We start from the raw sequence: 16,357 nt of genomic DNA, 5'->3' as shown, positions 1-16,357 counted from the left end.
GTTGAGTGTCACAGGTCCTTGACAAGAAGGACTTGCAGATATTAATCCCATTTCACAAATGAGGAAACTGAGGTACAGAGTGGCTTAGTGTCTTGTCCAAAGTCGTACAAAAAACAAACCTGGAAAATCTCTTGTGCTATGTCTTCATTGCAGAGTTAAATCAGGATCTTACTCAGGTGTTGCCCTTGTTCCCTTTCTGTTCGCATACAAAACTTTCTATCATTCAAGTTTGGTGGTGCTTCAGCCTGAGCTAACTGGCTTATCTGGGGCTGCAGGCTAAAACTCAAGTGAAGCTTTCACCTGGGCTAGTAACCTGGCCACTTTGCAGTGAGGACAAAGGCTAAATCACTCGAGGGCTAATACTTTTCCAGTGCCCTCCCACAATTCCTTGTGGATCAGCGCAGAAGGACAGAAAAATTCTTCCACAATTCACCAGGAAAGAATCAGAGTGGTTCAGTTAACTGCAGCACAAAGAACTATCAAAGGATATGTCCTGAGAAGTCCTAACACTATATATAGGTGAGTACAGCACCAGGGAGCACACAGTAATTCATCTAGAGATTTGCAGTGTGGCTGCACACATGCAGGCTAGGCTAACCTGGATGGTGATCATGCGAATTAACTCTGCAGCAAAGAGATACCTTTGATTCTCAATCTTGCACTTCAGCCACATGACCATCTCCTCTCACATGAGTAATGGTAAAAAGGATCTTTACTTATAGGAAGGAGCAGCAATAATAGTGGTCACCTGGCCAACATTCCCTTGTTTAAAGTCCCTTTCATCAACACATGTAACCAAGAAAGGGAAACCAGTTACAACACAGAGGATAACTCCACTGCAAATTTTAGTGTTGACATGTATGCTAAACTGGAAAATACCCTTGATGTTTACCCAGTTACAGAAAGGTTCCATGGTAAAGTTCCCACCTGTACTATATATTGCAACCATGTACTAACTTGGTCTTTTAATTGGCTGAAGTACAAGGAATAGTTAAGGCCAAATCCTCATTCAGAATAATCAGAACACTTCCATTTACTTAACTGGAGCTACACCACTTTACACAAGCTCAGGAGCTAAGCCATAATGACTGCTGTCTGGCTATCCACTCTTTACACTATCAATCAAACAGGAAATGCTGTGGGAGAACCCATATATGAAAAGTGATAAAACATTTTATTCTGATTTATTATATGCTGTTATTCATGCTGCAGTCTGTAGCCTGACATCACTATTTGTAAATATAAGAAAGAAAGAAAATGTAGATTTACCTGAGCAAGCCTAAGAGATGGGTTAGCTGGCAGTGGTCGTGCAGGTACAGTTTGAGGACAGGGTAGCTGGTGAAGGGGTGGTAGGACTCGCTTGGGTGTTTTTGACCGCTGTAAATCAGATGTCTTTACAGAGTTATTGATGTCAGTAGTCTGATATGGTAGCAATCTTCTCGGACCATCTCTCTATAGAGCCATAAAATAATAAAATTGGTAGTTTTAAAAAATCCCAATGAATATTATGGATACAAACAATATTGTTTGAAACACTGTAATCTTCCTTGTTCTGCACTTGCTTTGCCCTTCTTTCCCTCCCTGCTTTACCGTACCCCTAAACTCCTTTTCTGTAGCCAGAGAACAAGCAATTAACAACTTCCAGAAGCCTATTCAAACACTAATCCTTGGCTGTTCAGAAGGTAGTGCTTCTGTCTGAGATGGCTGGCTGTATCCCAGAGACTAACTGTATTTCCTTTCAACATTTGAGTCTCCATCTGTTTGGAACTTGGAAGCCAAAGTGCATTTTGGACCCACTTTTTCTGCTCTTGTTTAACTAGTTCATCGTTTTATATAATTTTAATACTTAATGATAATAAGTGTCATAATTACTTCAAACATACAGGAAATGTATATCAAATTCTAATAATGATACTTTGACTGTTTAAGAACCCACCTGATGTATGTTTAAATTTTGTGGCTTTATGACTAGATTTTTACTGAGAGTTGTGGTATGAACATGATTTGGCTCAAATGAACTGGAAGGCCTTGCTGGACTCACAGACCTGCAATACAAGTATACACTTATTGAATGCAACTTTGTTCTTACAGCTTTACTTTTTTCACAGTATCGTTCTCAGAATAACACTTTGAAAGGGCTTTCTTATTTTTGCTCTCTATGGAAAACAAGGAAATGTAAAAATTATCTAAAAATCTTGCAAGAATAAAAATAAATATTGATTTTTTTGAAGCCACTAGTCTGTTAAATTAGCTCTTGCAATCTGTGGAAATGCAGTTTTAGAGCACCCAAGAGACTGTTCTAATGAGTCTAGCATTTAAGTAGTAATGACCTCAAATACGGAAGTTTTAGCTCACTTGACTGAGTTTAGATAAAAGGCCAAGCCAGATAATGAAAATATTTCAAGCAACCCAAAATCAAGGCAAAGTTTCCTTTACTTTTTAATTGCTTATCACAGAAAGCATAATAAAAAGGCATATAGTCAAACCCCATTTTATTTACTGACGTCACTGAAGTTGAAGTGAAGAAAGAACACTTCTGAAAAACTCATCTTAATTAAAGAATGAATCCACTTTTAGTATAGTAAATGTCTCATATACGTACCACAAGTACTGAGAAATGTAATGAGTACAGTCAGTTTCTATTGAAGTTTATTAAAATGAGTGGGTAGTTAAGAAAAATTATCATACCTTAGTTTCTCTATTGTTGTCTTTTTATTTGTAAATAGCAGTCTAATCAAAGTCTTCCTTTTGAGATACATGATTAAACCAGCAACAATAAGGCACAGAATGGTTACGAGTATTCCTATGGTTAAACTTCTATTATCTGAAATAAAACACAGTTTTTGACTTGTGATGGAGTCAGTTATGATGAAATCTGTCTGATATCAAGAGTGGGATATTGCTGGCTAGGCCTGCTTTCTAGCAACATACAAAATGCAATTAGTAAATAATACATTAGGGAATTAATAAGGTAGTATTTCTGCTATGATTATGCTTGAACTTAATTCTCACATCATTTGTTTCTGTCAACTCCAAAAACAAAATGGTTAAATACAAGCTGATAGACTCATTCCTCAACTGTATAAATATCCAAAGCAGAAAACTGGAAAAAAAATACAGAGGGGTGCACTAAAAGAGGGAAGAAGCAATTAAATATCAACTCTTAGTGATACAAATACTAAAAACTTTGATAGTTTATTGGTTAGCTTCAATTTGAGATACTACACAAAACTCAACAGCTGATAGCAAAATGGTTGTGTCTCGGTTTACCAAAGTTTTCTCCACTTGAAATGGATATTAGTGAAAGTGTAAAAATCAGTTGTCTTATGGTGGAAAAACATAATGTTTGCCATTTAAGGGTCAAATTAAGTAACAAGACCACTCATGGTTGTATTTATTTAAGACACTACAGAATGGCAATTTCATTACCAGGTTTCACTGTATTCCATTGGCCCATTTCACAGTGTTATTTGGATTGCATTACTCTGGATTTTACAGTCCAAATGTCAGCCTTTTACATTACAGGTTGGTAACTGCTGTGACAATGGTTATGGCTCCTTGAGCTCAGTAACAACAGATGGAATGGAATAATGGGTGGCCTTTGCTCTAAATACAGTAATATGCAGTAATGAATAATGCTGGCAGCTTCTGCTCTTCCAAAACCAGAAAATAATCTAATCAAAGATTCCATCCAAGCCAATCCAGAGCAAACCCTGCCAGGAGCACTCTCTCTCTCTCTCTCTCTCTCTTTTATACCAACAGGGAGCTCCAGCTCAAGGCTCTCTGCTAACTGCAGCTGTGGCAGTATGGCAGGGGGAGCGGGAAGGTCTCAAGCCCTTAGGGCTTTATACGTCAAAGCCAACATCTTAATCTCAATTTGGAAATCAAGGAGCAAGCAATGTGAGAATATGGTATCATGTGCTTGTGATGAGACACACCATTTAACGTGCAGGCTGCTGCCTTCTACACTGCCTTAGGTTTCCAGAATGATTTAAAGTGCAGTTTTGTGCAGAGCACATTGCAATAGTCTAATCTAAAGGTAACAAAGACATGAATTAATCATGCCCGCAAGGTTTGCACCTAACCCCCCCCCCCCCCAAAAAAAACCCAGTTACAATCTTGTGGTCAGGAAGAAATGGAAAAAAACTCTGGTAGACAGGTCTGCTATATGATCATCTACCAGCAGCTGGAGATGCAATAATACTCCAGAACTACAAACTCTAACAATATATGGAATTTCTCACCCTCAGTAAAAGGTACAGTTATAATGCTTACAATGGCAACCTATCAGCATTATCTCAGTCTTATCCTGATTGAATTTCAGCCAGCTAGATCTTCAACATACCCTAACCTCAACTAGACATTGGTCAATGCAATTGACAGTATTGATTGCGTTGACTGACAGCGACATAGAGCACTTTAGCTCAGAGTAACAGTAATAAATCTCTTTCCAGTACTAAAAGCTAAATAAAATTAGTAAACCGAGTATAGGCAATTACATTTAATTTATCTTTACATAACGATTCTGTTAAATATTTAGTGCTGCTATTTAATAAAGCTATAGTGTGCTGAGTACACGGATTTAGTAAAAGTCAGCTGGGTAAAATCAGTTACTAAAGACAAATCAGGCCATATGTCACATTTAACTAAGGTAAATGACTGTGTGTCTTTTATTGAGCGAATCCTTCTACAGTTTGATTAACAGATGTGCAAACTATTCAGATCATAATCCAAACCTTGTATCAACTGCTCATATTTAAAGCACAAGTGTCAGGGAAGGAAAATTAGCTCCCCTAGCAATTTCTATATTTGTTCATTCCCAATACTACTGAATATAGCATGGTCATTGAAAATAGATGGCAAAAGTATCATGATATATAAAACTGCAGAAAACTATTTTAAAAGTAACATTAAAGAGCTTCCTTCCAAAGAAGAGAACTGAATTATTGAAGACACCCCGTATTTGCCTTCTCCCCAGTTACCGCTATGTAGTGCAGCACATTCTACGTGATATGTACAGTCAGATTTTGTAGTTCCCTGCACTACTTAGCCATAGCAAGGTGAGTTAAAAAAGGACTTGTGTTAGAGCAAACCTGGAAAAATGAGACTATTTACACATTAATAACTGTACTTGCTCACTTCTTGAGCTCAGTTTCTTTGCTATTTTGTTGGATGTTTAGTGTTTGAATAAGCTCTTTCTCCCTCAGAACCCAGAATCTTCTTTCTGCTATGTCCTGCAGTGAAATCATAATGTCATGTTGTTGCCATGGAAATGATTGTGAGGTCACTAGTTCAGCATTACAATTCACTGCAGGATCCAGTATGTAGAGAATACAATCCAATTTACTTTTGAATAGCATTATTCATATGAAAAGAGCTCAGATTACTTCCCAGGAAATCATAGGCCACATATGCAAATGTGAGTAGACTAGGGGCCTAATTCTCCTGTCACTGATATAAATTAGAACTCCATTGAAATCACTAAAGTTATGGTATGCTGAAATATAAATATAGGAGTGCACAGTAGATGGTTACAGTGGTCCTTCTAGCTTTATACTCTGTGAATTATGAGACTGATTTTCAATGGTGTATTTGTACTGTTTGTGCATGCAAAGCCACGCCCACAATTGTCTAAGGATTATCAAGGATTATTAACACGTATCGAAAAAATCTGTCTCTGGCTAGAGGAGAAATAGGATGCACTGGCCAGTAGGGAAATTGAAGGCACCGGGTAAAGGAAATATATACATCTTCCATTATCATCAAATTTGAGAAGAACTTTTAAATATATGTGAAAGTTAAAAGCATTTATGTTTAATTGTGACATATTCAGAAGTTTTCCCCACTACAAAAGCCCGTTCTTAAAGTTCCCATATCACAGTTGCTTATTTTTCTGGATTTGTCATATTCTGAGGTTCCGATTTTTAAAAGTGCGTGCATGCATGCAAATCAGTTAATAGCATGCATGAATGTCTGGCCATCTGATTGCACAAATTCCCGATTTGCACTTGTAACGACAGTAATTTCAGGCTTACATTAGGCACACAGTTGTGGGCGTGGCTTTGCATGCACAAACAGTACAAATACACTATTGAAATTCACAGAGTATAAAGCTAGAAGGACCACTGTAACCATCTAGTCTGCCCTCCTATATAACATAGGCCATAGAACTTCCTTGAATTAATTTCTTTTTGAACTAGAGCATATCTTTCAGAAAAAACATCCAATCTTGTTTTAAAAAATTGCTAGTGATAGAAAATCCACCATGATCCTTACTAAATTGTTCCAGTGGTTAATTACCCTCACTGTCAAAAATCTGCACTTTATCTGTAGTCTGAATTTGTCTAGTTTAAACCTCCAGCCTTTAGATCTTGTTATATCCTTGGTCTGCTAGATTGAAAAGCACATTGTCAATTTTTTGTTCCTCACATAGGTACTTACAAACTGTGACCAAGTCATCTGTTAACCTTCTCTTTGTTAAATAGATTGAGCTCCTTGAGTCCATCACTGTAAGACATGTTTTCCAATCCACTAATCATTCTTGTGGATCTGTTCTTAACCCTCTCCAATTTATCATCAACATCCTTCTTGGATTGTAGACCCCAGAACCGGACACAGTATTCCAACAGCGGTTACACCAGTGCCATATATTGAGGTACTATCCTTAATATTACTCGAGATTCCTTGTTTATGCATCCAAGATTGCAGTAGCCCTTTTGGTCAAAGGGTTGCACTAGCAGCACATGTAGAGCTGATTATCTGCCATGACCTCCAAGTTTATTTCCAGGTCAGAGTACCCCATTCTGTAAGTATTCTTTGTTTATATTTGACCATATTAAAATACACATGGTTTGGAAGTGATCCAGTTTGTTCTGTATCAGTGACCTGTCACATTCATTACTTACCACTCCCACAGTCTTTGTGTCATAAGTGAATATTAAGTTTTCTTTCAGGTCACACCAAGAAACAATCCCTGAAACCCACTAGAAACACACCTGGTCAATGATGATTCCCTGTTTGCAATTACATTTTCAGACCTCTCTATTAGCCAATTTTTAATCCATTTATTGTTTGTGATGATAATTCTGTATTCTAGTTTTTTAATCAAAATGTTGTGTGGTATCAAGTCAAATGCCTTACAGATGTCTAAGTAAATTACATCAACACTGTTACTTTTAACACGCAAACTTGTAATGTCATATGGAAAAGATATCAAGTTAGTCTGAGAAGATTTATTTTCCATAAACCCATGCTGATGCTGATACAGTGATGCTGTAGTCAATGGAGGATGCTTTGGAGTTTGATGTATCTCAAGGTAGATCAGAAACACTGTGTCTATCTCTTATATGATAATATGATATAGAGACTCAATAAATACGTGGGAACTGTTACAGGGTACCCTATAAGCCCTTACAGCAATTGAAAAGTTAAGTTACTGTACTTGCTCATGTCCACACACTGAGTTCGGGTTAAAACTTGAGTTCCTGGTTCATAATCTTGTGCTCACACCAATATAACGTCGCCCCACATCCCAGAACTACCTAACTGGATAGTGTACTTTTAAAAACAAACAAAATCTCTGGGTTGTGTTCTTAATTATGCAACTACATTGCTACAATCAACTGGCAGTGTTTTTGGCTTCATTAAATTTTAATTAGTGCCAATTCATTTGGACTAGCTTGCCCAATTTATTGACAGTTTTGCAGTCTCAGTACATATTTTCAATAAAACCCATTTGGATTTTCACTTTCTACCATGGAATGGCAGGAAAGCACCAGCTATTACTAACCTGCTTGTCTGGTTGGTCCACTGTCCATACTGCCACCAAACCCTGGCTTGTCACAATGGGGAGGGGCCCAGTCAGCTTCGCAGTGACAATTTTTTTTATTGTTACAGACCTTCAAAATAAAATGACAACAAATGAAGTAATATGAAAAGTTATTTCAGGCAGCTTGGATTGAATCTTATCAGACTATAGGAGCTTTCACTCAGGCAGTGGTAGATGCATGGGGATTAAAGCTTATGTCACAACAGGGACACATCCAAATCAGCCTGCTGCCACAACCTCGATTAAATACAATTACTTATACATTTTTCAAAATGTGTATAGCCTAATAGCAACGTGGAACCTAAATCACTATTCACGTATTGCAGGTGATAATTTGAACTGTAAGTGCCATCTAGTACCTCTATTGGAACTATAAACCTTTCTCACAACTCCTGTTCCTTCTCCCTTGAAAGGAACAAGATTCCTCTCACCTTCCTAACGCCCCGACAATGCCTGAGCAGCTTGCTTCTCTGTCCAATCCTAACCTACCTGTGCTGGACTGCCTACTGATTCTGCCACTTCTCAGGCCTCAGCAATAAGGGGGACCAACATTCCCAGCCAAAGGGAGGAGACAGGGAACTGGAAGCAGGACAGAGTTTGATCACACTGGATATGCAGGTTGAAAGAAGAGGGATCTTGACAGATGAGAAGGATGGTGCAAGGTGGACACCTCTGAAGAGACCTGCCCTGCCCCAGGTTCCTGTGACTAAAACTTTTCTCCTTGACACTAGATTTGCATGACCTGAAAATATATATACACCTCTACCCCAATATAACGCTGTCCTCGGGAGCCAAAAAATCTTACCGCATTATAGGTGAAACCGCGTTATATCGAACTTGCTTTGATCCGCCGGAGTGCACAGCCCTGCCCCCCCCCCGGAGCACTGCTTTACTGCGTTATATCCGAATTCGTCTTATATCGGGTCGCGTTATATCGGAGTAGAGGTGTATATATATACTAGTGTCCCACAGTGGTGCTCTATTTGCTTAGCCTATAGTTAGGCAGACATAGAAGCACATGGCTCAGTCAGGGAGTGCTCCCTGCAGCATGAGGGAGCACCAAGGAACGGACCCAATAAGTAGGGTTACCATATTTTAATTTAAAAAAAGGAAGACACTCCACGGGGCCCTGGCCCCCCCTCAACTCCGCTCCTTCCCCGCCCAACTCCGCCCCAGCCCCGCCCCAACTCCGACCCTTCCCGCCCCCACCCCTTCCCCAAAGTCCCCGCCCCAACTCTGCCCCCTCCCCTGAACGCTCCGCCCCCCCCTTCTCCTCCCCCTCCCCTGCTTCCTGCAAATCAAATGTTTGCGGGAAGCCTGAAACAGGGAGGCAGCAGGTAAGCTGGGGCTGGAGATGGAGTGGGGGCTGGGCCTGGGGCGGGGCGCGGTGCGGCCCACTCCGGCCCCCCAGGCCGAGCGGTTCCCTCTGGCGGCCGGCCGGCCCAGGCCAAGAGGCTCTGGCCCCGGTGTCGGGCCCCAGTTCTGGCCAAGCAGCCCCGGCCCGGCCCCGGCCCCCGGCCGAGCACCGCTGGTCTCAGCGGCCCCGGCCCCCAGCTGAGCACCGCCGGCCCTAGCGGCTCCGGCTCAGACCCAAGCCCCACGACCCCTCCCTCCCTATTTTCCCGGACATGTCCAGCTTTTTGGGATTTCCTCCCGGACAGGGATTTGAGGCCCAAAAAGCCAGACATGTCCGGGAAAATCCGGACATATGGTAACCCTACCAATAGGGTTATAACAACCTGTTTCCGTTGCACAAGGGAGAATGAGCTAACGGGATCCCTGTGCTTTATTCTTGGGAGAGATACTAAAAAGAAAAAAAAAGAAACCTTCAGCTCTCCAACGAAGGGCTAGCCCTTCAGTTCTCGCCCAGGGGAAGACCCTCTCCTCCCATCCAAATGAGGTGCTGCCAGGATTTTAAGCAGCGGCTAATGATGCACCTTTTGCCATTATGGTATGATTGAACGAGATAAACATTGTGCTGCATAGGGCTAAGCAAGGCAGAGTTACACTTTATCACTCTCACACTCGCATTTATGGCAAGGTGCCAAGGAGGTCCTTAGTGCTACTAACATTGATCATCACTGCTCTGCAGAACCTTTGCCATGGGAAAACTTGACAACAGATTGATCAGTAGAATCCTGTTTAAGACAATCTAGTTAGGTTAAATAATCTCTCAAGATGCTTTTTCTGAGGAAGCCAATTTGCATGTTTTCAGTAAGGCCGTATTTTGGGGAGTCTGCATAGTTCAATAAAAATAATCATTTACTCAGCCTTCGCTTTCTCTCACAGTACTTTCAAAGAAAATATTCCAGAGTCATATAAAACATTACAATTGATTTGTTTTCCACATACAGAAGGACAGTTAAAAATATCATTTATGCTACACTTATTTATAAATTAAAGCTCTACAAGGATTACCATCTACAACTCTGCAAGTTCTTGTTTTGCTTCTTAGAAGTCACTATGTGTTCTCCATAACACTGACGTACACATGCCAATCTGTAAATCGATGTTTATTTCCGCACACTGACAAAACCCAGTTACTTACCTTTTGTAACTTGTTCTTTGAGATGTGTTGCTCATGTCCATTAGATTCTAGGTGTGTGCGTGCCCACGTGCATAGTCGTCAGAGATTTTTGCCTTAGCGGTATCCATACAGTCGGCAGTGGTGCCCTCTGGAATGTCGCGCTCATGCATCGGTATATTAGGTGCTACAGGCCCTATGCCCCCTCAGTTCCTTCTTGTCTGCAACTCCGACTCAGGGGTAGGAGGGCGAGTAATGGAACGGACATGAGCAACACATCTTGAAGAATAACAGTTATGAAAGCCAAGTAACCATTTTTTCTTCTTCGAGTGTTTGCCCCTGTAGATTCCATTCTAGGTGACTCACAAGCAGTATCCATGGAGGCGGGCATGGAGTTCACAGTTGTACGGCTTGCAACACTGCTCTACCATAGACAGCATCATCTCAGATCTGCTGGGTAAGTGCATAAGGAGACATGAAAGTGTGAATAGATGACCAGGTAGCAGCCCTGCAGATATCTTGAATCGGCACTTGGGCCAGGAAGGCCACCAATGAGGCTTGCACCCGTGTTGTCTGGGCGGTTACAATCGCTGTGGAGGCACTTTAGCCAGATCATAGCAAAAACAGATGCAGGAGGTGATCCATGATGAATTCTTCTAGGCGGACACTGGAAGACCTTTCATCCCGTCCGCCACCGTGACAAACAAGTGCGTTGACTTACGGAACGGCTTGGTCCTGTCGATGTAAAAGCCTATGCTCGCCTGACGTCCAGAGAGTGTAATTTACGTGCCTCATCTGACTTATGAGGCTTTAGAAAGAAGACAGGTAAGTATATCCTGGGTTGCATGAAACTGTGAAACAACCTTAGGCAGGAAAAATGGGTGTGGTCGCAGCTGGACTGTGTCCTTGTAAAATGGAATTAGACCTTCCAGGAGAGTAAAAGAAGGGAGCAGGAAGCCAAAGGCTCAAAAGGAGACCCATGAGCCGCGTCAACACGAGATTCAGGTCCCAAGGAGGGACAGGGTCATGAACACGTGGATAGAGTTGCTCCAGACCTTTCAAAAACCTGATTGTCATGTTGTTAGCAAAGACCGACCTGCCCTGGAATGGAGGGTGGAAGGCTGAAATAGTGCCAAGTGGACCTTAATTGAGGAAAGAGACAGGCCATGGAGCTTGAGATGCAGAGGTAGTCTAATATCGACCACAGCAAAGCCTGCTCGGGCCGGATGCTCTGGTCAGGGCCAGATTAACTCTCCTATGGGCCCAGGGCTATTAGATTTTGTGGGGCCCCTGTATACAAATCTTTTTCCTAATTTAAAACAAAACAATCACAATTATGGCATTAACTCTATACTAATCTTGCCTTTTAATTAACATAAAGCCGTTCTGTGGTTCCATTTCAGTCTGAAAACATGTAAAATATAGTTAAATTAATTAAAAATGGTCTACTTCTTACCTTAGAACAGATGTTATATTAGTTTTTTCTGGGAGGGAGTTTGGGTGCAGGAAGGGGCTCCAGGCTGGGGCAGAGTATTGGGGTGCATGAGAGGGTGAGGGGTGCGGGATCTGGGAGGGAGTTTGGTGCAGGAGGGGATTTGGCTCGAATGTCCTTAAGTCCATGCAGCCTCGCATCTGTCTGCTCGGAGAAGAGACCGCTCCCATCGAACGGGAGGTCCTGGATGGAGGACTGCACCTCCTGGGACAGACCTGCGGATTGAAGCCAGGAACTGCACCTCATTACCATGGCGGAGGCGCCGACCCTGGCTGCCGAATCGGCTGTGTCCCAGGCCATCTGGAGGAAGGTCCTTACCACTGTGGTACCCTCCTCCAAGATGGTGGTGAACTCTTGGGCCAAGTCCTGGGGTAGCGAGTCTTTAAACTTTTTGAGGGAGTCCCACCCTAAACTGAAGGCTGGACGTCAAATAAACTTTCAAAAGCACGTTGAATAAAGTGTCAGGCTGCTCTGCCATTTCTTCTACCTCCAGGCCCAAGTTCGAAGCCACCCTTCTGAGCAAGGCTTGGTGCTCCTTAAAGTCATCAGGAGGTCTGGCGCTTGAGGGCCCTGCTACTGCCTTGTCTGGTGACAAGGATGAGATTAGACCACCTGGGGAGGGCCTGGGACATTGTCCCCTGTGGGGAAAGATTCTTTTGGAGTGGGCACCCACTCCTCTACTGCAGTATCAGATTCCGCTCTGCGCACCGAGCCCGGTGCCATCGGTGCTGTGGGTTGCTTCTCCGAGGCAGCAAGGGAGGAGTGATGCGAGAAGGGCATTGGCATAACTGGCATGCCCCCCGCATTCCAATATGGCCACTGCGCCTGCCACCGGCCCTGCTGCCTGCTCGGCACCGTGAAAGCCGAGATGGTCTCGGGCGCCTACAAGGGCTGCTGCTGTCATGGCGAGGGGCTGAAGTCCAGTTCTGATCTGGATGAGTCCCCTTCCGGTGACCAGCATGGGGTCATAGAAGCATGCGTCTGGCAGCTGACCGTAGCTGTGGAAGTGTGATGCCTCGAACTGAAGGACCGGTGCCTCTCCAAAGACCAGTACTGGAGGCAGGGAAATCAGTGCCATGCCAATGACTGGTCCCATATCTGAGGGGAATGATGCACCGATGGAGATCTATGCCGAGGGGTAGGCTGGCAGGAGGATGATCTGTGTTGGATGTACGGAGACCACATCTCACCATAGGCACATCAATGGTGACCGCAAGCGCAGTGCTGGCGACCTAGGCTGTCTGACAGGAGACCTAGGTTGTAGAGTCAGGGATCCCAGCCACGGAGATGGGGAACGCTGCATCTGCTCTGGAGACCAACAGCGTTTGGCTGCCCGCTGAGGAGGTCTCATGGCTGACTTACCCCTTTGGGAAACCTTAGCCAGATCCAACACCATGCACTGCATTCGCAGCGCTGGGAGAGCTCTCTGATCCCTGGCCATCGGGAGGGCGTCAGACGTCGATGGCCCTACCAAGTGCCTGGGTGCCCTACCACTCCTGGGAATCGGTGGTGGATCCCTAGCGGGGACTGGGGCGTCCAGCCAGAGAGGTACCCCCTTGTGGCTCTGGAGTGGGCGGGTGGCCTGAACTGGGCCCTTTGCCCAACATCCCTTGACCCTTCTTGCTCGGTGCTGGGGAGTCTCATTTCTTCAGACGCTTCTTGGCCACCGGCGAAAGGGAGCAGGACCGGGCGGACCTCAGTGTTGGCGGTGCACCAAGGCTGAGGTGCTGGGCGTAGAGTCAGAGCGGGAAGGCGCTGATGCCGGGCGAAGAGCAGCCTCCATGAGGAAGGCCCTTAGACGAATGTTGCGCTGCTTTTGAGTTCGAGGATGAAAGTTCTTGCAAATGCGACACTTGTCCTTCACGTGTGACAACTAACTAACAGGAAAAGGCCTATTGCAGGCAGAACAAGGCTTAAAACCCAGGGACCGGGGCATACCCCACCCTGGGGCTAAATCCCTGCTGGGACTCTAACTTACTAAGTAACATTACTTAACACTTACCTACTGTAAACAAACAACATACAAAGTTAACAACAATGAGAGTTAGAGAGAACCGCTATCCACTTGCAAGGCAAGGGGAAGGTTCTCCGACCAAATATCATGGGCGGTAAGAAGGAACTGAGAGGGCATAGGGCCGGCAGTGCCTAATATACCGACGCATGAGCACAGCACTCCAGAGGGCACCACTGCTGACCCTACAGATACCGCTAAGGCAAAAATCTCTGACAACTGTGCACGTGGGTGCGCACTCACCTAGAATGGAATCGACATGAGCAAGCACTTGAAGTTATGTTATCATTGATTCTGCAAATCTTCTCAAAACAAAAGCTATAATATTATCTATTAATTATATAAAGGGATTTTTAGTTCCTATAGTTCTTGAAGCATGATTTCTGTTGGCACAGGCTTTCACGGAAACAAATGAACCAATCGTGCATCACATCAAGATTAAAATGATGTAGTTTGAAATAATTAACACCTTTATGAAAAATAAATTGTGTTTAAAAGCATTTAGGTGCTCTTTATTGCTAAAAAGTTTTGTGAACTGAAATAGATTATCATAACTGGTTTAAATCTAAATCTATCTCATGTAACTTTCATAGAATCATAGGACTGGAAGGGACCTCAGAAGGTCATCTAGTCCAGTCCCCTGCACTCACGGCAGGACTAAGCATTATCTAGACCCTCCCTGACAGGTGTTTGTGTAATCTGCTCTTAAAAATCTCCAATGATGGAGATTCCACAACCTCCCTAGGCAATTTATTCCAGTACTTAATCACCCTGACAGGAAATTTTTCCTAATGCCCAACCTAAACCTCCTTTGCTGCAATTTAAGCCCATTTCTTCTTGTGCTATCCTCAGAGTTTAAGGAGAACAATTTTTCCTCCTTCCTCCTTGTAACAACCTTTTATGTACTTGAAAACTGTTATAATGTCCCTTCTCAGTTTTTTCAGTCTTCCCTCACAGGTCATGTTTTCTAGACCATAGTTGCTCTTCTCTGGACTTTCTCCAATTAGTCCACATCTTTCCTGAAATGTGGCACCCAGAAATGGATACAGTACTCCAGTTGAGGCCTAATCAGCCTGGAGTAGGGCAGAAGAATTACTGCCTGTGTCTTGCTTAATAACACTCCTGTTAATACATTCCAGAAGCATGTTTGTTGTTTTTGCAACAGTGTTACACTGTTGTCTCATATTTAGCTTGTCATCCTCTAATGACCCCCAGATCCCTTTCTGGAGTTCTCCTTCCTAAGCCGTCATTTCCCATTTTGTATGTGCGCAGCTGATTCTTCCTTCCTAAGTGGAGTACTTTGCATTTGTTCATAATGAATTTTCATCCTATTTTCTTCAGACCATTTCTCCAATTTGTCCAGATCATTTTGAATTTTAATTATATCCTCCAAAGCATTTGCAACCACTCCCAGCTTGGTATCATCTGCAAACTTTATTAGTGTACTCTCTATGCCATTATCTAAATCACTGATGAAAATATAGAACAGAACCAGACCCAGAACTGATCCCTGCAGGACCCCACTTGATTTGCCCTTCCAGCTTGCCTATGAACCACCGATAACTACTCTGTGGGAATGGTTTTCCAACCAGTTATGCACCCACCTTATTGTAGCTCCCTCTAGGTTTTATTTCCCTAGTTGTTTATGAGAAGGTCATGTGAGACAGTATCAAAAGCCTTACCGAAGTCAAAATATACCACATCTACTGCTTCTCCCCTATCCACAAGGCTTGTTACTCTGTCAAAAAAAGCTATTAGGTTGGTTTGACAGGATTTGTTCTTGACAAATCCATGCTATTACTTATAGCCTTATTATCTTACAGCCTTATTATCTTCTAGATTGTTCACAAATTGATTTGCTTAATTATTTGCTTCATTATCTTTCTGGGTACTGAAGTTAAGGTGACTTGTCTGTAATTCCCACACTGCAGTCACCATGGTTTTGCTATTTTTTTAATTTTAATCCTTTTTGAAGTGCTTTTTGAAAAATCTCAATTCAGATGCATACTATAACTCACTGCTGGGACCACAGAGAAACAACTTGTTTGAAATGTTAATAGGAAATTCTTCATGAAGGAAGGGTAGGCTTAAAATCACTTTGAAGATGACACAATTCCTTTTAATCACAGAATGTTAATTTAAAAAAAAGATAAATTACTACTTGATCAATTTTTTTGTTAAATAAAAATCACATTTAATTTCTCGCAGTGTGTAAAGGGCACTGAAAATTAATATCTTTAGAGTGAAATGTTGAAAAGACTTTGACTGATATATTACAAAGAATCATGGATTCCAGAGGTGTTACAAATGAATGATTTATTGCTCAACTGGGTATTGACTGACTGCAAAAAATTGTTTCTGTAATACTTACTCCGCGTCCATGGCATTTTGTTGCACATTCATGAACACCGAATATACTAGTATTTTGGCACCGGCGGTTAAGACAGATCTGCAAAATGAGAAAGAACAGCTTTAATGTTGCTGAAAAAAACATACCTAGGG

General features: G+C 42.7%; 1 protein-coding gene across 5 annotated transcripts in view; it reads right to left on the bottom strand.

Moving 5' to 3' along the window:
- ADAM12 (ADAM metallopeptidase domain 12) overlaps positions 1-16,357 on the bottom strand; it is a 319,646-nt gene that overhangs the window by 20,057 nt on the left and 283,232 nt on the right. For 4 of the 5 annotated variants that reach the window (XM_042855394.2, XM_005281905.5, XM_042855395.2 and 1 more), the window contains 5 exons: positions 16,227-16,304; positions 7,790-7,898; positions 2,689-2,824; positions 1,937-2,045; positions 1,270-1,452 (listed from right to left, as the gene is read on the bottom strand). In XM_042855394.2, the coding sequence (XP_042711328.2) occupies positions 1,270-1,452; positions 1,937-2,045; positions 2,689-2,824; positions 7,790-7,898; positions 16,227-16,304 (615 nt within the window). The remainder of the gene's footprint in view (positions 1-1,269; positions 1,453-1,936; positions 2,046-2,688; positions 2,825-7,789; positions 7,899-16,226; positions 16,305-16,357) is intronic. The other variant, XR_010589306.1, reaches the window with a different exon arrangement.

This window comes from Chrysemys picta, chromosome 7 (assembly GCF_011386835.1).
Source record: "Chrysemys picta bellii isolate R12L10 chromosome 7, ASM1138683v2, whole genome shotgun sequence".
Lineage (NCBI taxonomy): Eukaryota > Metazoa > Chordata > Testudines > Emydidae > Chrysemys > Chrysemys picta.
Note: the sequence above shows the minus strand (reverse complement) of the source record. Positions and strands in the feature narration are given on the sequence as shown.